The following is a 20645-nucleotide window of genomic DNA, read 5'->3' as shown; positions in this document are numbered from 1 at the left end:
ACATGTCTGTTAAGAGGGCAGTATTAGTCAGCCGAGTCTTGTCAATATTTGCAGGGTCCCAAGTCTGAATCGAGTTCTCTGACTCAGCAGAAATAAATTAAAAGACTGAAATGAATCAGACATGTGAATGGGTATACATGCACGTATAAATCAGCCACAAGAATTGCATAATCCACATGTATATTTATACTGCTACATTATGGAGTCTGAAGTGACATAAAATGCACTATTCAAACATTGTGATGTTTTCTCATGAAACCACACATAACATCAAATAAAACTATTTCAGTGGTACCAGCATGACAAATGGAATAAATATGCAGGACAAAGACCCACAAACACTGCAGGTGCAGACAAAACCACTCACCCAATGAGATATCTGTTTGCATGAAGAGCAAACACGTATGTACTGAACTTTGGAGCGGAACATGAAGGTATTTAGACAGTTGGGAAAGATTTCTGCCTGAAGGGAAAAATCACAGAGAAAATGGTGAAGATTTATCCCATTATTTTGATATGCAGTTTGCTGCTAGAAACCTGGCTTTCTTCTGAAGGTAAGTTAACATTCATCTTTCTTAACCTATCTGTGTATGTTCCCAGAAATCGCTGTTTTTAACGCAAACATTTTTAGAATGAAACACTGAATTGTCAAAATTCTCAGTTTGAGCTGGTCAGTGTAAAATCTGTTCTAATGTCAAAGTCTGAGTATTTGTTTTTTTACATGAACTCTTCTGGAATGTGAAAACATAGACCAATTATAGTTAATACATAGAGAAACTGGTTGAAACAAGAAGAATTTTCATGGTTTGTGTTGTGAGAGAACATAAAGGAAAATAAAAATCAATCATTGTATTATGCTCTTATCATGAATTTAAGTCTTTGTCTCTGACTTCAAAAGCTGTTCAAACTCGACATAAAAAGCCTTTCAAAGGAAAACAATATTCCCTTGCCAAATCTTCAATGCTTGTCAAACTATATTATCTGTGTCCTAGAAAAAGACCATGGCGTTTTGTGATTTTTCAGCATGTCTCTTTTGTGCATGTAGCTTCAGTGTTTCTGCCGAGGGATCTGGCGGGCTCTCTTTTAAAGAGACAGAAACGCTATAACACAGGTAGATTAGAGGAGATGATGAAGGATAATTTGGAGAGGGAATGTTATGAAGAGCGCTGCAATCTAGAGGAGGCCAGAGAGGTTTTTGAAGACCAGGAAAAAACTGTGAGTTGCATAAGCACGTTTATCTCATTAAATGTTTTAGGACTCTGTTTGCGAGTTTAAAACTTTCCAATCTCTGTTTCAGATGAAATTCTGGATCACTTATATGGGTGAGCATAAATATTCTTTCTGAAGCATGTATCATATTGAACATTATAAATCTTTCTGTAGTTGTTTGTATCTTTCTGTTCTTTCTAATTTGTCTGTAAAGTCTCTTAAATTTTTAAGTTAACATTACAGGATATATATTCATAATATCATGATCATGGCCTCTCCTCCTTTCAGATGGAGACCAGTGTCAGTCATCCCCCTGTCAGAATGGAGGGAAATGTGAGGATGGGATGAACACATACACCTGCTGGTGTCCAGCCCGCTTTAGTGGGAAGAACTGTGAGTTAGGTAAGATCCACGATCCTCACATTAACAATTAAGACTAAGGAAGTCAGTGATTGTTATGTGAAACATTAAAATATGTTGTTTAAAGAAAATATACGACAAATGTTTTCATATTATATCTTCTAGTTCATACAATTTTTTTTACAAATATACCAAAATACACCAACCCTACACCTAACCCTAACCCTCACAGGAAACTTTTGGCATTTTTGCTTTCTCAAAAAACTAATTCTGTATGATTTATAAGCATTTTGAAAAATGGGTACATGGGCTATGTCCTCATAAGTCACCCTCTCCTGGTAATACCTGTGTCATACCCATGTCATTATACACAGTTGTGTCCTGATATGTCACAAAAACAAGAGCACAGACACACACATATATAAACACAGACCATAAAAACAATCATGAAATGAATTTAAATATCATAATTTTATATCAAATAAATGATGAAACTATTTGTTTATGATTTATTTATTTATTTTATGTGTCCAAATATCTCTGCATTGGTACTTTGTCAAAAAGTAATTCTTAACCTTGTGTGCTTTTAAGTTTTCCTCTACTAAAACCTTATTTCATCTTTCATGGGTTCTCCTGGTGCAGAAATGGCAAAACAGTGTAAAGTAAATAATGGAGGCTGCATGCACTTCTGCAGTGTGGATAAAATTTATGGTGCTGTGTGTGACTGTGCCAGGGGTTACAGACTGGCTCTGGATGGCAGGACTTGTGAACCTACAGGTACTATCATCCTATTCCCACTTATAACATGCCATTTATCTGCATTAAGCCAGGATGTACACTGTATTTCTCTCATAGCTCAAAGCTTTTCTTAAATTGTGCAGTATGACTTTTTTCCTATGCAGTAGCATATTTTGAATACCATTTTCATCCAAGGAATTTCATTTATGCTTTAGGGCAGTACCCATGTGGACGTCTTGGAGCGAATATTGCTGAAACACTTAAGACAAGGTCTCTTATCAGTGCCGAGAATGGAAATCAAAGTCTCTCTCTCAATCACATCAATACAACAGAGTCCAGTCCTACAGATCTTCCTGATGTGAACGGGACTAGCACACCTCAGCCTACACTGGAAAACATCACCTCATTCTTTCCCACTCAGGCCTCCAACACTGGAAATCGTATTGTAGGAGGAAGCGAGGCAACACCAGGGGAGATACCATGGCAGGTAGGTGAAGTGATGAATTGTGTGTCCACATAAAACATTCATATGAAGTGAATGAAGCAAGGCTGGTATAATCCACAGAACCTTACAATAAAACAGTGCATTACAATAAAAACTGTAGTATCGGAACTCTTGAGGGAAATTTAGACTGTTTTTCTTTGTCATGTTGGCAGGTGGTTTTTATGGAAAAGGTGAATAAGATTGCATTTTGTGGCGGCTCTCTCCTCAGTGATGAATGGGTCATTACAGCTGCCCACTGTGTTGAAGGAAAGGTGGGATCTTTCTTCATCAGATTGGGTGAGAACTACACTGTCACATGGTGGTTATTGCTATTTGGTTATAGACAAAACTTCTGCAGATGTGAATGGTATATATAATGCATTATTTTATTTTTAATTTCACTGTCTCTTAAAAATCTGCAGTTGTGTATTCCAGATCCATGTGATGTGATCTCACACATACTGGCAATGAGTTGCTATATTTCTGGTGCTATGTTTCTATAGGGGAGCATGATGTGTCAAAGAATGAGGGAAGAGAGAGTGACTACGGCATAGAGGAGTACCATATCCATCCAAGTTACAACTCTCAGCGGAGTCTTTACAATCATGACATCGCCCTGTTAAAGCTCAAGGGACCCGCCAAATTCTCTGACTACGCCCTGCCCATCTGCCTGGGCTCGAAGGACTTCACAGAGAACTTGCTCAGGAGTGCAGAAAACTCCCTGGTGAGTGGCTGGGGGAGGCTACGGTACGGGGGCGTGGAATCTAAAACACTTCAGAAAGTAGAGCTCCCCTACGTGGACCGGACCGAGTGCAAAGGCAGCAGCACCGACACCGTCTCCCGCTTCATGTTCTGTGCCGGTTACAGTATGATACACAAGGATTCCTGTCAGGGGGACAGCGGCGGACCCCATGCCACCCACTATCAGAACACATGGTTCCTCACGGGAATCGTCAGCTGGGGCGAGGAGTGCGCTAAAGAGGGAAAGTATGGCATCTACACCCGTGTATCCAAATATATGAACTGGATAAGTAACATTACTGGCATCAGAACAGGACATATGTCCAATACTGATCAACAAAATGGGAATTAAATTAGGCCGTTGTGTGACTTACAAATGAGTAGATGATGGAAGCAATCAGAATCAACAAAAGAGAAATGATATGCAAATGCTATTAACAAGTAACAAGTCTCAGTTAGCCTAATGCAGTACTCTTAGCAAGGTTTTTTTAAATCATATAATAAAGAAAGAAAGAAAGAAATGAAAAAAATTAAAATAAAAAGATAGAATAGGAAAAGAATAGAGCAAGCTAGTGTTAGAGGCCTTTTTTGCTTTTGTTAATTGTATAATAAATAAAAAAGAAAACAGATAAAATACGTAAAGATTAGAGAAGCTAAAGCTAGTTTCATTTTTAGTATCATACAAATACATGTCAGAATGAATTAGAGCTCACAGATCATTTTGTACAGATGATATTTACTAGTCATCATTCAACAGACATACTGTAACAATCAAGAAAAAAATATAGTTTTCCATTACACTTTGTGCTTGTACATGTAGTGAAATTATTTTCATACATGATATACAACAAAGCAGTATGAGTCACGTTCATCTTTGTAACTCTGTACATATTATACACTAGAAGTGTATGGCTTTAAGAAGTGCACTTCAAACTGAGTACACATGAACCCATTCAGACCACTTTTCTCCTCCCTTATCGAGCCCTCTTTTAAACTAATGACATGCAAATGTACACGACTTTTTAAAAGTTTGGGGTCATTTTTAAACTGTTTTATAATACAATTTAATTTATTCTTGTGATGACAAGCTGAATTTTCAGGAGTCATTCCTCCAGTTTTCAGTGTCACATGATCCTTAAGAAATTATGCCAATATGCTGATTTGGTCTCAAGACACATTTCATATTATCAGTGCTGACAAAATATAATGTTTTGTGAAAACTATGATTTTATCCAGCATCCTTTGATGAATAGAAAGTTCAGTAAACAGCATTTATTTGAAATAGAAATATGTATCAGTGCCTTTACTTTCACTTTTAAAATCAATTTAATGCATCCTTTCTGGATAAAAGTATGCATTTCTTTTCAGGAATGTTTTTTTTTTTTTTTTAATCTTACTGACCCCAAACTTTTAAATGGTACTGTATTTATTCATTGCAGTTTTTAATGAGGTTAGCTAATGTACATTCATCGTAATGGTTTCTAAGCAATTAACAAAAGTTAAATGCACATTGTGAGTGCAGGAAGTTTGACAGAGAAAAAGTTATTAGATCGAACAAGTTTACAGTGGAAGTTATAATGATGTATACCACAAAGTTTTATTTCAATGACAAAAACTGACCCAAAAATGGTGTAAGTGATTAAAAAATGGATTTATAAATCAAAATGAATTATGCTGTTTCTACAGTAAATCTGTACAAAACACTTTGAAATCTAAGAAAATTTGCTAAGTAGCCCAGAACAGCCATATCTGAACTGGATTTGGAAGTTTTCACCTCACACTCTCTGAAATAAAATATTTCTCTTAAATATTTATTGGAGAAATACCAAAGTAAAGTCAGAGTAATAAAAAAGAGGAATTAGTGTCAACCTGGTTGGTTTTGGAATGGATTGTTAGGTTTTGGCACATAAACTAGATACTAATGTTTAGTTTATCTTTCATTCTTTGTAGCACTGCTATCCATTCCAGCACTAAAATGGCTTTTTAAAACAAGTATCCAACCACTGTACCTATCCGAGGAGAGGAAGAAATTGTTTGCTATTCTCTCAAGCCAGTGTACATTACACCCCATGCCATAAACCGTCTTGTTTTTAATATATACTAAAACACTGCGCTAACTACACAAATACATGTTTTATATCATTATATGGCACAGCATGGTGATGGTACTTTCCAGGGATGAGGTGGATCAGTGTAAAGTGCTTTGCAAATCTCTTTTTATTTCCAGATGTATTGTTGTAGTTGTGGTCATTGGCTCATTCGAGGGACCTTTTTGTCTTTAAATCCAGTATAATCCAAAATCCCCACTGATGGCAGATGGAAACTTTCTCTCAACTAGGTAGCTCTGTTTTTCTGACTTGGTGTTTGTTTGTGTGCTTCAGGTTGGCGTGACTGAGCTCAGTCCTGAATGATAGTAATGGCCTTTAGGGTTGTCACATGGTGTGAGCTTTGTGTACATCTGGTTTATGTACTTAGGTGTTGCTGGGCTTCCTGCTGTTTATATTTCCCGTACCTATGAGACAACACCGGACTGCTTTAGAGAAAGAAAAGCTTCTACTGCAGTAGATCTGATCAAATAAACATATATTCAACATGTTTATGTAAGTTGCATTTTAGAATATAGTATTCTTATAAAATCATTAGCGCTGTAGAGTTCACTCACCATAAGTCCTCCTCCGGATTTAATGGAGGGACTTCTGCCTGCATCTCCCAGCATTCTCAGCAGTGTATCAACAGGGAGTTTTCCTTCACCTCCACGAGTCAAATTCTTAACATGCCTGTGGGAATTATAGTATGACACTGATCATTAACTTGATAATTAGAGGGATTCTTATTACGTAACTAGTGATTGAAAATTAATATGTTCCTGTAGTTAATCAGTATTCTACACCAGAAGATAATGCAAAACTGTATCAGAATTTTGAAACCAGATTTTAAGGAATAATTATAGTTTTAAAGATGGCCAAGTAGGCTACATGCTTAAGTTTTGTAAAAAAAAATAAAAAAAATTAAATTGAGAAGCTATTAAAAATAAAAATGACTCACCAAAGCCCCATGGCACTCTCCTGCAGCACGTGAATGACATCACCACATTTGATGATGACATCATCCTTGCCACACTTTAAATGGTCCACCATTGCTCTATACCTTCCAGGAACCTAAAAGACAACAAACAAGCCAGCATTATACAAGGTCAAAGCCATCATATTATGTCCAAACTAAATCCTTCATTGCTGATGAAGTTTTCCTCAAATAATGGGAATCTGAGTGATATCTAAAGCTCCAAGCTCACCAGCAGCACATCGTCTTCTTCATCAGAATCTGAGATGTTTGAAAGGTCAGTGGTCCAGTCCTCCAGACCCTCACAGATGTCCACTGAGTGAGAAGTCCCTGGCCAGCCTGCAACCCACAACAAGGCGATCCATAATGACATTCTCCTCCAATTGGGTTGTAAATTTTTCATGCATTGCAGTTACGTGCTTCAACTTCATGCAAATAAATGTGCCACAATTTACATATTACATATTAAAAATCCAATTTCAAAAACCCATTATGTTCGACAGCATAGTGAATTTTCTTCCACCTATCAACTAGACTAAATGGCAAGTGAAAATGGCCTTTGACTCACTGCGCCGGTTGTGATGGCGGGGCCGTGGAGAAATGATGACTGGGTCTGTCAAAACCGGACTCACACGGCCTGAATCGGTCTCCTCCGAGCTGATGGACGCCCCCTGGTACTTGCTGTGAGGAAGGACATCAAAACAACCTGAGCAGCCAGTGATCTGTGTGGACGTCCAGGGCATGCATACAGACATATGCCTCACACTGACCCACCGACCGATGAACCGAGGAACCCACGAACGGAAACAAGGGCGTCAAAGGAACACAGGGCAAAAACACAACAACATCCATCAAATGTCATAACAAACAGCATAATCTGAAACCGGACTGCGGTCAATAGAATACGATGACAAGTAAGCTCAATATTAATGAGGAGTGTAATTTTCAGACAGTAAATTGAATTTCATTGAAACAAACATCAGTAGAGTTGACTTGACATTGACCCCAATCCTGTTCCATTGAACGACAACATTCAAAGAAATTGTTTTGAATAAACAAATATAAAGTACTATGTGCTGCAAATGACTTCCCAAATTTAATTATACATTTCACCGTAATTTTTTTTAAATAAAATTGTATTTGTATCTTTAATACAATCTATTAATTAACTGTGAAGTATTTAGTTTTATTTTGGTTTTTTTTTACGTCAATAACAAATAATACTAAAAATTACATAAAAATAATCACAGATTTGAATATTAGCTGATTCAGTATTCCCATGATTTAAATGTCCAATTAGAACAAAATGCTTCACTAAATGTTTAAAAAGCATGATGTTTGAAAATAGTTATTTAGCCATAGTCAAATAGGCATTTACTGCATATAGCATTTTATGTTTGAGTCTCCAAAGCTCAAATGTTTCCACTAAGTAGGTTTCAGAAATGACAAGAATGTGTGCTTCAAGAATGTTATTCATGCCAGAATGGTACTGATTAGTACTTTATCCACCATGCAGATGGGCACAAAGCATACAGTCTTTATGAATGTGATTTGTACTGTATAAGGCAAAACTGTTTTTGTTGTTGTTGTTCAGATCCTTCCATATGCAAAAATGAATACTGATTTAAACATTTTACATCCATACTATAGAAGTAAGGATCACCTGTCGGCCAAAGGTGGAGATAATGGCTGCTCACCGTCCGGGTGAGCATCACCTGAGAAAGTGAAACAGAGTCTGACCCACTAAACATTTAATTCCCAATTCCTAATTGAAAACATTCAACCATGATAATAACAGAAATGGAAATGCAGTGTGGGAACCTTTGCCATTCTTTTGCTGGTTGTCGAGAATTTTTCTAATCTCAGTGAGCCATGCAATCTTCACATCTACAGTTGAAGCCTGCAAAATAAAACAATTATAAAATACAAATAAAGTTTTTCCACCATAATTGTTTGTCTTGTTTGGTCTTAAATTTGTATATAATATTCAATTTTTTGATTGTATAATATATTGTATTTATATCTAATTTATATGTATAATATTAATAGATATATAATTTCATACAAACACACACACATACACACACACACACACACACATGTACAGTATATATATATATATATATATATATATATATAATATATATATGTGTGTGGTGTGTGTGTGTGTGTGAGTTGTGTTTGTATGCATGTATGTATGTATGTATGTATATAATATAAATTATATATATATATATATATTATATATATATGTATATATATATATATATATTATATATATATATATATATATATATATATATAATTATAATTGTATATAATATCTTAATTTTTTAGTTTTTTATTATCATAAAATGTTTTGTAAAAAAAAATTTAAATTGGGTTTTTTATTTCATTTTTTAAATCCTATCTAAACTATTTTTTCAAATGATCAGTTTTAAATTATATTTCAAATCCAGGGTTTTCAATTTGGTCATAATTGGTCATTTGTCTTAAAAAATGGGTAATTAGTTCCTGTAAGTAGCTTTTTTTAAACACAATTTTTTAGTTGTGCAAACTGACATTTCATGTTCAGGACTTGACATTAACATTTACTGTGAAAAAACATTTTTTGATATATCTCCATCAACGAGGAGGTATTGAAGAGGCGTTAATAAGTGATGACAGAGGCACTTGTAACTTTTTATCCTCTGCATTCTGTGGAGTTTTAACCTTGATAAAATGACTCACCTGAACAACATACACCTCCTCTTTTCCGTTATACCAAATTTCAAACTTCTTTACATCCCCTTTGACGTTTTCTGTGATACCCACAGCACTCATCTGCAAATGAAACAGAGCGGTCAAAGATCTCACTTGGAAATTCAGTAATGCAGTATTTTAATAACCTTTGTGGGTTTTTTAACGGCCAATGGAATCTGAGTTAATCCTAAAACCCCTTTCATAAAACATCCATCCCTTTGAGCACACTTAAAATAGAGCCTGAATAAATAAATTGGTGCTTAACTTCTGCATCTGTGCAACAAAACATGCTCAAAAATGGCTTAAGAGTATAAAACAGGTCAAAGTTGGCGGGTTAGCTTCATGGTGGATGTCGTAATTGTAAAATCTGCCTGCAAAAAAGCTTCTTTCTACTTTAACAGTAATTCGAAAGTACTTTAAATAGCAATTACGTTGATCTCTCAGTCTCTCTTACCATCAGGCAGTGTTTGAAGCTGTAAGAGGCTGTCCGATCATGTGCCTCTCCACTCTCCTCTCTCTTCTTGCAGAAAAGCAGAGCTCTTTCGTGAAGGAACAGATGCCTTTGCATTGGTTTAAAGCGAGCCATGTCTTTCATGCGCGTTGGCCCTTTTCTATGGTTGATCCAGACATTAAAAGACCCCTGCATAAGGACACGTCCCAGGTCACTCAATTCGCCCTAGATACACAGGACACAGAGAAAGGAAGGGGAACTGTCACTCAGCTGTCAGGGACAATAAACATAAAACCGTTCAAGGAACAGTTCGCCCAAAATGAAGATGTGCTGAAAATGTACTCACCCTCAAGCCATCCACAATGTAGATGAGTTTGTTTATTCATCAAACCAAATTTGGAGAGACAAGACATTAATTGATTGACTGGAAATGTGGATTACTTTTTCATGGCTGTTTGGAGTCTGATTCTGACGGAACCCATTCACTGTCGAGGACCCAGTGGTGAACAAGTGATGTAATGCTACATTTCTCCAAAACTGTTCTGATGAAGAAACAAATCTACATTGTGGATGGCCTGAGGGTGAGTACATTTTTTAGCAAATTTTCATTTTGGGGTGAACTATTTCTTTAATATCCCTCCTCTATCCTTCCTCGCTTCTTAGCCTTACCTCATACCCAGTGATAGCAATTTGATGCATGGAGTCATTGACAGACTTGAGGAGGTCCAGCATGGCATTTAGCGCCCCCTGCAGCTCAGATGCATACTGTGAGTTCGAGCTGTGTTTTAGTAGTTCCTAGTCAGAGACAGACAGCATTTAGTATAATAGACATCCGTGGTGGCCAAAAATTCTATAACAAGTAGGATTTGGTTTGTTAAGGCACCTTCAGAAGAAGCTGGTACTTGGTTAAACGTTGAACAGGTTTCAGCAAATATGAGTCCAGACCTAGCTTATGATCCAGCTTCTTTTTGCACTCCTACATAAAATAATAAAATTTGCAAAATAAAACTCATCTAAATTAATATAAAATTTTACACTAATCCATATCTACACCAATGAATGTAAATATATACATATCTCAACAACAATACCTGAATGAAGGCTGAATCTGAACACTGCCTCCAGAGGGCATCTGAGCGAGGTTTGTTCCGGCAGTAGCGCTCATAGACCTGAAAATTTTCTTTCTGCAAAAACATTTATTACAAGAGAACTCTTAACAGACATTAGGTATCCAGATAAGTGGTTCCCGTATTACTTTTCTATGCCGTCACAATAGCAGAACAAATCATATTTTCCAAAGCTGTGCTTGTGAGTTCGCAATCTAAAACATTTCTTATTATTGTCAGTGTTAAAAACAGTTGTGCTGCTAAATATTTTTGTGGAAACCATGACACATTTTTCAGGATTCTTTAAATGCGCAGAAAGTTCAAAAGAACAGCACTTGCTTGAAATCGAAATTATAAATGTGTTTTACATACACAGCATACGTATGACACAGAATGGCTCACCCGTTCCAGAAAGCGCGCTCCCACTCTCTCTGGGGTCTCTAAGCAGCTCTCGAGGTCCTGAAAGAATATCCTGCACAACAAAGACAGGATCAGTATGAATGTGTGTTTATGTGTCCATGTGTGTGGGCAAACATCTCACCTGCTGTGGAATTTATAGATCTCAGGCAGATTTCCGAACAGCTCTTCTTTCTTGTTTCGCAGCACAGATGGCAGTATATTAGAGAGAGATGGGTTATCCATCTCTGCCCTGTAACCCTGTCACAATATCACAGAGCAGTCATTTATTTAGAACTATTACATCATAGCTCAAATTCTACACTTTTCATGTTGTGTCTTTACTGATTGTGCCAAACCAGACCTAACCCAGTTCATTTTGTTTTTATTTGGCAGTCTCCACCAGTAGTTGTACAGAAAACATCACATAACAGAGTCAGATGTGTGTAACTACATGATTGCACTGCAACACTATAAACTACAGTATGAAAGGAAATATGTGATTTCAAAATGAGTGCATCCAAAGGTCCTCTACAATATTACCTCTGCGAGGCAAATGTGATGAGGGAAAACAAAACCCAGACCAATTATTTCAGGGTCATTCGATCAAGACATTACCAGCAAAACAGACAGCAGCTCATCCACATAGATTCTCTCCGTCTCAATCAGCTCCTTCATTACGTGGCTGCAGAAGCGAGGGATGCATGGGAAATAACAGAGGAGAGAGGGGGAGAAAGATATGAGGACAGAACGGGAAAGAGACTGGTGAGAGACAGACAAAGAGAGGAGGTTGAGAAGAAACTCATGATTCGTGTGCATACTTTTTTTTGTCAAGCTAATGCATAAATGCTCACCGTTTGTGCTGGTCGGGGTTCTCAACTCCCTCTGGGCTGTAAGACAGGCAGCTGCGGTTCTCCTCGTAATCGTGCATGACCTCTATCTACAAGAAAGTCCCTAAAGCTGTCAGCAAAAAGTAGATGAAGTGCGCTTTGTATGATTTTGAGATGAACAAGAATGGTCAGCCAAACCTTTTTAGTGCTGGGACCTTTCCGTGAGGCCCTTTTACCAGGAAGAGCCAGATCAAAAGAAAACCTTAAACTTGAGTTCACATCAAAACCTTTGAAAAAGACAAGAAACATTCAGACAAATGGAAACAGTAAGTTTGTCATGTGCAAATGTGGTTGAAATAGATAAACATACTGTGTTTAGGAGAGAATACAGGGGATTTGCAGCGTGGCGAGTTCTCCGGCCTTGGAGCGACTAGCTGGATGGGTCTGACCTGAATATCAGCCAGTTTCCTCAGACAGCCCTGTCTGTTCTGGATCATTCCCTGCACTGTTGACAGCTTCTCTGTGACAGCCTCTATCTGAGACTAACAAGAGAGGAATGAGATTAACTTAAAATAGGCACTTTATCGAGAGAGAATGAGTAAGGACATACTGTAGAAACATAGGGAGATGTCATTGTTGCACTTCAGGATAACAGGTAAACTGCCAGTTTCTGCCACATGATAAACTGCAACATTGTATCTCACAAATCTCTCTCTCAGGTTTTTTTCTTTTTTTTCTTTTTTTTTTTTTTTTTTTTGCATTTTTTGCAATTCTGAGAGAAAAAGTCAGAACTGTCAGATATAAACTTGAAGTTTATATAGCACCATTTTGTTAACATTCTTACTCTGTGGTGGGACAAAAACAGAATTGCAAGAATTGCAAAATCAGAATTAAGAGAAAAAAAGTTTGAATTGAGATATAAACTTCAGAAATTTAGAGATGTAGACTCTGAACTGTCACAATTACCTTTTTAATTTTTTTATTCCGTGGCAGAAACAGATTTCCATTAAAATCACTTTTTGTTAGTATAAACTTTGTCTTATCCATTTATACGAGGATAAATAAAAAATAGAAGCAATTAAACAGCTGTTGACCAATTAAGATATAACATTTAATGTGAAAGCTTAAATATTTTTCGCTTTCCATTTAATTTTCTTGCTGTCTAAGAAAAAGTAATTAGATATTGGAAGATATTAAAGGGATAGTTCATCCAAAAATTACAATTCTTTTTCTCACCCTCATGGTGTTACAAATCTATACAGTATATGATTTTCTTTATTGTATGAAGCACTAAAAGAAGATATTATGAAGCATGTTGGTAAGTAAACAGCTTTGACTGCACGGACCAAAACAAAAAAAACAACATTTATCAAAATGTATGTTCTTCGAAAGAAAGAAAGTAATATAGTCTTGGAACACCATGCAGGTGAGTACATGATGACAGAATACATTTTTTGGGGGTTGGCTACACTTTTAAATCTCTCTTGTGATTTTCCTATGATATATTTTACAATTATATAAATTATTTCAACTATAGAACAAATTAAGCTTAATGAGCACATCCGCAAAACCTGTATAAAGGGGTCCGAAAGTATGAGAACACATTAAAAAACTGGCTTGGTTTCATTAAAGTGAGCATGAAATGCAAATATTTTCTAAATCCATGTTATTAATTTTTTCCATGCATGTGTTTATTTATTTTTTATTTTATTTACATTTTCTCAGATGGTAATGCTGATAATATAACTTGTAATGAAAATGTATTTAATTAGAAAAATGCTAAGATGCATTTTCACTACTTGTCTAAAATGGTATATTTGTGCTTTATTCCATAGCTGTACCTGCAGCTGTGGTGTGAGTATTGCCTCAAACTCCAGACTGAGAACATCCGGGTTAGACCGCACCACTGAGGGTGCTGTCTCCACCAGTCTCTCGATGTCCTGGAGGGCTGCCTGCGCCCCTTCTTTAGACTGAAACTTATCCAGAAGCTGGTTAGCCAGAAGATAGGCCCCCTCATCACACCAACGCACAGTCTGCACATACATAAATGTGCTGAGTATGTATATGCTTTGCATAAAGTGCATATATTACATATTTCTTGCATTTGGATTCTGTAGTTATTACCTCCTCCAACCGCAACAGCAGGTCTCGAATGCGTGTGAGAGATGCCCGTTTGGCACGTAGAGCTGTAGTGAGAGTGTCTGAGTGGTGCCTCAGTTCATTACAGCGCTGAACTATTAGGGCAAGGGCATAATGATGACTCGCTGCCAACTGGTGCCCATGCAGAATAATAATCTGAGCGCGGCCCATTTCTTCCTGAAAGAACAACAGAGCACTTTTGGCTTTAAAAGCAATGTGTCAGATAAAAGATTAGTCTAATCTTAGCATCAGCTTCAATATCAATCAATATTTGTGATGTGCTCAAAAAGGCATGTTTATTAGGAAAAAAGATAAGGTCAGTTATTTTAATCTTTAGCATATTATACCTCTGCTGTGGTTTCCAGCATCTCGAGGTCTTTGAGTAGCTGCTCTGTCTGGGCCACTGTTGTCCCCACTGAAGCAATGGCTTTCTCCTGTGCACTGAGTTTCTCCAGAATGCCTTCCATCTGTGCACAGACCAAAACCAAATGATAAAGTTCACTGCTGCATTTAAAATAAATATTTTATAGTGCATTCATTCATTCATCAAAAAATATATATATTACAGCAGATGTGACTTTGGTATACTGTAGTTACAAAAAAAGTTTTAATGGTTTTTCCTTAAATTGTTTACATTAAATGGTTAATATACAGTGAGAGTAGAGTCATCACGCGTATTAATCAACATAAAACTTAAAAAGCCGTAGCAACTCGAATTTGTAATTTTTAAAAATTCTGTTCATTAAAAAGAATCATCCAAATGAACTTTCCAATGGTGCATATAGGTGGACTATTTAAGACGAATCAATTCGCTAAAATTATTCATAGATTTTAATGCTGCTAATGAGAAAGTGAACCGTTTTAGAAGAATAGATTGACTAGAATTATCAGATTTTCCACTGCTGCAAATTGGACAGTGAACTGTCAAACTGATTCAGTAAAATGACTTGCACCAGAGACGAGGACTCTTGAAAGACAAACTGATTTACTTTAATTAATTGGGTGGTTAAACATGAGAGTATGTTTAGGATTACTGTTAAGGAAAAACCGATGCATTAGAATACATTAAACTTTTCCAATGCTTTATATAAAAATGTGGACCACTTCAGACAAACCGATTCTCTAGAATGCTTCATATAGATAGAAGATGAACTAAATTACTAAAATAAATCTTTGTAGCACTGGCCAAATTAAGTGTGTGAGAGCTGAGATCATTTTTACTTTATCTGGTTTTGTGTCAAGTAACATGTACAATGCAATTGAAAACAGTGTTGTACTGTGCCATCCGTAAATATTTGGGGAAAAGTAGCTTGTTACTAGAAAAGATGGAAAAACTGTGTTTTAAAAGTACAATCGCTACTTTTAGGACACCAACACTGGTCTGTACCTCATGGAAGCTCATCTCATACTGGAGCAGTTGAAGGTATTGTTGGAGCTTGAGATGGTGCTTCTCAAAAAAGCCATCAAAAGCCATTTCCATGTCTCGTAATTGTGTCACGAGCCTGCAAGAAACAAATAGAACATGATGGGTCTTTTTTTTACACACAGAGACTGTATAGAATATTATGTTGTTATATGTTGATTGCAATTGCCCAAATATGTATTATGACCTAGTGGAAGTTAAATGGATTTCAACTAATCCAATACTGGAGGATAAAATATTAAAGAGGCAATAGTACACCATGATTTCGAATACCTGAATTACATACAGTAAATACTCCTTAGAGAATTATTCATCTACCTAAAAGAGCTGATGACAATGATTTACTTTGCTGGTGAGTTATAGCCTTCGTACCTCTGCACTCTTTCTTTGTCTTGGCTGATGTCCCTGTCTTCTGCTGCAGCACCTTCCACAGCTTTTGAGGCCTCAAGGTTTGATAGAAGCTGACGTCCTTCCCTCATAACTGTCCTAATGTCATCCTGTAAGTTCAAATATCACTTAAGTATTTACATGTATAACTATTCATAAATGTTTTACTGTATTATAGCATTTTTACTTTTTATGAGTGAATAACATGCTTTTATATTATTTTAGTTATCCTGTGTTGCCATGTCAGTGATGAAATATTCTGTTGTGAAAGTCATCCTAGCAGTCGTTGTGTTTATCATTTAATAGATTTTCTAAAATTCTGAGACAACAATGAAAGTATGGGATTCTAAATCTAATTTTAAGCAATAAGTCTGGGATAAAAAAATAAATAAAAACTGGCACAATGTATAATATATCTATATATCTATCTATCTATCTATCTATCTATATATATATATATATATATATATATATATATATATATATATGTGTGTGTGTGTGTGTGTGTGTGTGTGTGTGTGTGTGTGTGTGTGTGTTTGCTGTAAAATTTCATATTATTTTTCTACTGAAAAACCTATGATGATGGTATAATGCAAATGTCACGCCCAATTGTTTATGTGCATAATAACTTCACAACTACACAGTCATCCCCATACCTTCATCTGCCTGTATTTCTCAGTGTGTGATCTGAGTAGGTACTCAATTCCGCTGGCTTCATCAGGCAGCTCGATCTCAGACAGTTCTGTGCCGAATGTCTGCAGTAACTGAGCGATCTCCTTCACCGTCACTGCAAAACTCTCTATGGCCTGGAGGGGGCAGCACAGACAAAAATATGCATTACTCAGCATTTAATGCAATTGTAGGTCAAAAGCATCCTTATTTAAAATCAGATCTGAATGAATTTAGATTTGCACATCACCAATAATGAATAGGAAGTAAACAAATATAATTTAGTAAATTATTTTTTTCTTATATCTTATTAAATAATGAAGCATACAATGTGATTTTGTGATTTTATTTCATTTTGTGAAGAATGCCATTTTTTGTTACAGTATAAATGTCTTCTTGTTTCCCTGCATGAAAACAATGTGCTGCTACAATGCACAACATAATGCTTACTGTTTGCAGAACTATCCAGTCACTATGGCATTCCTCCAGTGTGCCTCCAAACTCAGAGCTCAGTTGATTTTCATCAATGAAGCGAAGCAGGTCTGTCAGGGAGCTCAACATTACCATCTGAATAAGATCAAAAGAAACAGGGATTTAATTAAATATGGTATATTAAATGGAAATTGTGTTTAATAAGATTAAGAGTCCATTCGTTAAGGAGGCTAACATTTTAAAGGTGAAATGGCCTTTTAAAGGAAATGTGCACCAAAACTGTAAAATAAATGAAAATGTATTCACACTCAGATCATCCAATATGCATTTAGGTTTGTTTCTTTATCAATATAGATTTGGAGAAATTTAGAATTACATCACTTGCTTACCAGTGTATCCTCTTCAGTGAATGGGTGCCATCAGAAAGAGTTCAAACTGCTTATAAAATGCTGATATCACAATAATCCACAAGTAATTCACACGACTCCAGTCCATCAATTAATGCTTGTGAAGTGAAAAAGCTTCATGTTTGTAAGAAACAAATTCATCAAGGCATTTAACCTTAATTTGTCACTTCTGGTTTTTAGCAGCTGTTTGGACTTTCATTCTGACGGCACCCATTAACTGCAGAGGATCCACTGGTGAGCAAGTGATGAAAATCTTACAATCCTCCAAATCTGTTTCTCATGAAGAAACATTTTGGATGGCCTAAGGGGGAGTAAATTGTCAACATATATCATTTTTGGGGTGAACTATCCCTTTAATGGCCTTGTTATGGATAAATAAAGATTGAAAGAAATAGATTTAAAATCTAAAATGATGACCCACATAATTCGTTGGTATTAAAATTAATGACTCAGTATTTGATGTTTGTTTTTGCTTCTCAAGACATCAGGTATGCATCTAATGACTATATCATAAAGAACCTATTGTTTTTGAGGACTCTCCTCAGCTCTTACCGGCATCTTGAGAGCAAAGTCGTCCTGACTGAAGCGGAAACCGAGGTCTGTTCCAGTGGTCTGCAGGTGGGTTTTGGGTCTCAGAACTAGAACTAAGTGCAGATGTCCAGGGAATGACATCTGAAGATGAGATGTGACATTTCATATGGACACATTAAACTCACATCCAATCACATAAAAAAAAGATGATTTAAAGAGTAATAATGTCATAACAATTTAATCAGAAACAGCAGGGGTGGCTGCTTGTATATCATCCTCCTACTTCTAATGTGTTCACAGATGTAGAAATCTAGGTCAGACACCCACCTATTTCCATAAATGCACATATTTAAATTGTAGTTAAGTAAACAGATGAAACATCAAAGACAGAAACCGAAGTAGACTTAAAATCTGTTGTTTAGACTTCAAAATACTAAAATGGGAAGCTAACACCTCTTGTATCACCTTTCTTGCTGATTCAAGCAGGAAATTCAATCTAACTAACAACTACTATGCACTTTTTCAGACCCTTAAAGACAATCAATGTCCATGGAAAACCAAGGCTGACTCTGTTTAACTGCTAATGCTGAGAAGTCAGTGTAAGCTGTCTGTCTTCTGCTTTTTCGATTGACTTATGATCAGTTAACCTGAGAATCACAGAAACTCACACTTTTGCCTCCATAATCAGTTTTCCTGCAGTTTAATTCATCATCATGGTGCATATGTGTAATGACTAGCAATAAAACACAAATGCACAGCCAAAATAAGCATATATTTTATTATTATTGCGTTAGTCATAATTCATACATGGAGTTACAAGCGAAGTGGTCGGCTGTTTCAAAGACCGATCATTGCACATTCCTGTAATCAAATGTAAAACGCACCACTGCTTAATTATCGCAATCCTAACTAATACATAGTATCACAAACGCGCGCGTTTTTAGTATTATTTTTGGTTCTCATTAATCTAAAGCAGACAAGACTCCCACCCGCCGCCCTGCATTAGCGTTTTTCAGTTCTGCAGCATAAACCCGGTCCAAAACAGAGAAGAATCCATCTTACCGCAGCCCTCTGGATCCGGGGCAGTCCCCTAAGTGGATTAGCCTCCGCCATTGCTTCTAATTTGCCCGTTTCGTAGGGATGTATACCCACTTCTTAGCCTCACAACTTCCCTCCCTCCATGACTTTGTCTGCGGGACTGTGAGCAGCAGCAGCAGTAGCAGCGATCAGCCGCAGAGCGGATGCTGCAGTGCCGACGACACCTTGACCGCACTTATCTGCTCATTACTGTCACACCTATAATGTCACATGGCACTCTAACGCAAAATAAAAGGTACCTACGAAGCCATAGTTTTGTGTAATTTGTTTGAAATTAGAACCAGGGGCGTGTCTAGAGCATTTTCAGTGGGGGGGCCATGCTGGGGCACTGCCTCCTAATGGGGTGGCCGCCAGTGGCCAAAAAAAAAAAAGCGAAATTCTACAGTGTATTACGTATATCCTATTGATTTTATTATTATTATTAACTTGAATAAGTTACTTGTAAACAAATGCAGTAATAAAGCACATTTTTGATTAATTTAGTTTTTGTCATCCCATATATTTATTTATTTATTTTTTTCATTGAAAGAAACTCCCTATATCTTTACTTCTTTTCATGGCTTGCCACTGCTCTCTTCCCTGCCTTCAAAAGAAACACTTATGTGTGTCTATTTTTCTCAATCTCAAAAAAAAAAAAAAAAAAAAAAATGAAATGCACAGAATGCATCCACAACATTTCATGTGTAAATGGTTAAGTTAGGCCTGACAATTTAACTGACTCTCTAACTGACTTACTCTCATGCATTAACAAGTAACGTGTCACCAGACAATTATTATTATGGAACATTCTGTGCATATTGTCATTTGGTGCAATCTTGCTATATGTGGTCACTGTCACAAAATAAACTGATACAAAATATGCAAATCAACATGACTGTTTATTGTTTGATAGCCCCCCAGCGTATTTTACTTTTATTGTGTTTTATTAAACTTGACTGAACGTTCGATTGAAATCAACCACGACCAACGCGAGCAGAGCCTGACTGGGTAAAAACATTGATCTGAGAAAACCATACAAACATTTTAAACCATACATAAAGGTTACCTACCAGCTCTTTTGCTTTGTTTGGTGCCTTGTGATGTGTCGTTCTTGAACGACGAATCTTTAATGTGACTAGGGAAGAACGAGTCGTCTCTATGACGGCGACATCACTTTGATTGTTTTTTTTTGTTTTGTTTTTTTTTTTTACAGTGGATTCTAATCTTCAAAAATGACCGTGTTGTATGATTTATGTCTTTTGAGTTCACCCTTCAGATTAGACTATAGAACTGTAGTGTTACTTGTTTAGGATTCAAAATGTTGTTTGCTTTTAATTTATGTCATTATGTCCTTTTTGAGCAAGCATCTTATACATATATTATTAAAAATGGATTAAAAATTAAACTAGGCTATGAATACTTGGATTATTATATTATTATATAGCCTAGTGTTTATTTACTGA

The 20645-nt window shown here is 36.4% G+C and overlaps 2 protein-coding genes across 3 annotated transcripts; one reads left to right on the top strand and one right to left on the bottom strand.

Moving 5' to 3' along the window:
• Window positions 1–404: 404 nt before the first annotated feature.
• Window positions 405–6127, top strand: f9b (coagulation factor IXb). The gene is made up of 8 exons (XM_026273605.1): window positions 405–554; window positions 1046–1215; window positions 1298–1322; window positions 1498–1611; window positions 2212–2346; window positions 2523–2794; window positions 2965–3088; window positions 3295–6127. Exons 1-8 carry the CDS (start codon window positions 488–490, stop codon window positions 3882–3884), a joined length of 1497 nt encoding a protein of 498 aa, XP_026129390.1. The 5' UTR covers window positions 405–487; the 3' UTR covers window positions 3885–6127.
• mcf2b (MCF.2 cell line derived transforming sequence b) lies at window positions 4923–19387 on the bottom strand. Of its 2 annotated transcripts, none has more exons than XM_026273603.1 (27): window positions 19168–19387; window positions 18127–18246; window positions 17186–17302; window positions 16723–16872; window positions 16052–16176; window positions 15644–15758; window positions 14604–14723; window positions 14242–14433; window positions 13959–14150; window positions 12488–12659; window positions 12316–12404; window positions 12142–12227; window positions 11906–11972; window positions 11433–11548; window positions 11294–11363; window positions 10877–10969; window positions 10669–10761; window positions 10455–10580; window positions 9789–10010; window positions 9323–9415; window positions 8414–8492; window positions 8256–8307; window positions 7161–7357; window positions 6825–6931; window positions 6578–6690; window positions 6195–6309; window positions 4923–6044 (listed from the first exon to the last, which is right to left on the bottom strand). In XM_026273603.1, exons 1-27 carry the CDS (start codon window positions 19216–19218, stop codon window positions 6030–6032), a joined length of 3087 nt encoding a protein of 1028 aa, XP_026129388.1. In that variant the 5' UTR covers window positions 19219–19387; the 3' UTR covers window positions 4923–6029. The 2 variants fall into 2 exon arrangements, with proteins under 2 accessions (XP_026129388.1, XP_026129389.1); XM_026273604.1 differs by having other exon boundaries at window positions 7161–7273.
• Between the last annotated feature and the right edge of the window lie 1258 nt (window positions 19388–20645).

Source organism: Carassius auratus, chromosome 10 (assembly GCF_003368295.1).
Source record: "Carassius auratus strain Wakin chromosome 10, ASM336829v1, whole genome shotgun sequence".
Lineage (NCBI taxonomy): Eukaryota > Metazoa > Chordata > Actinopteri > Cypriniformes > Cyprinidae > Carassius > Carassius auratus.
This window is presented reverse-complemented; position numbering and strand designations above follow the sequence as displayed.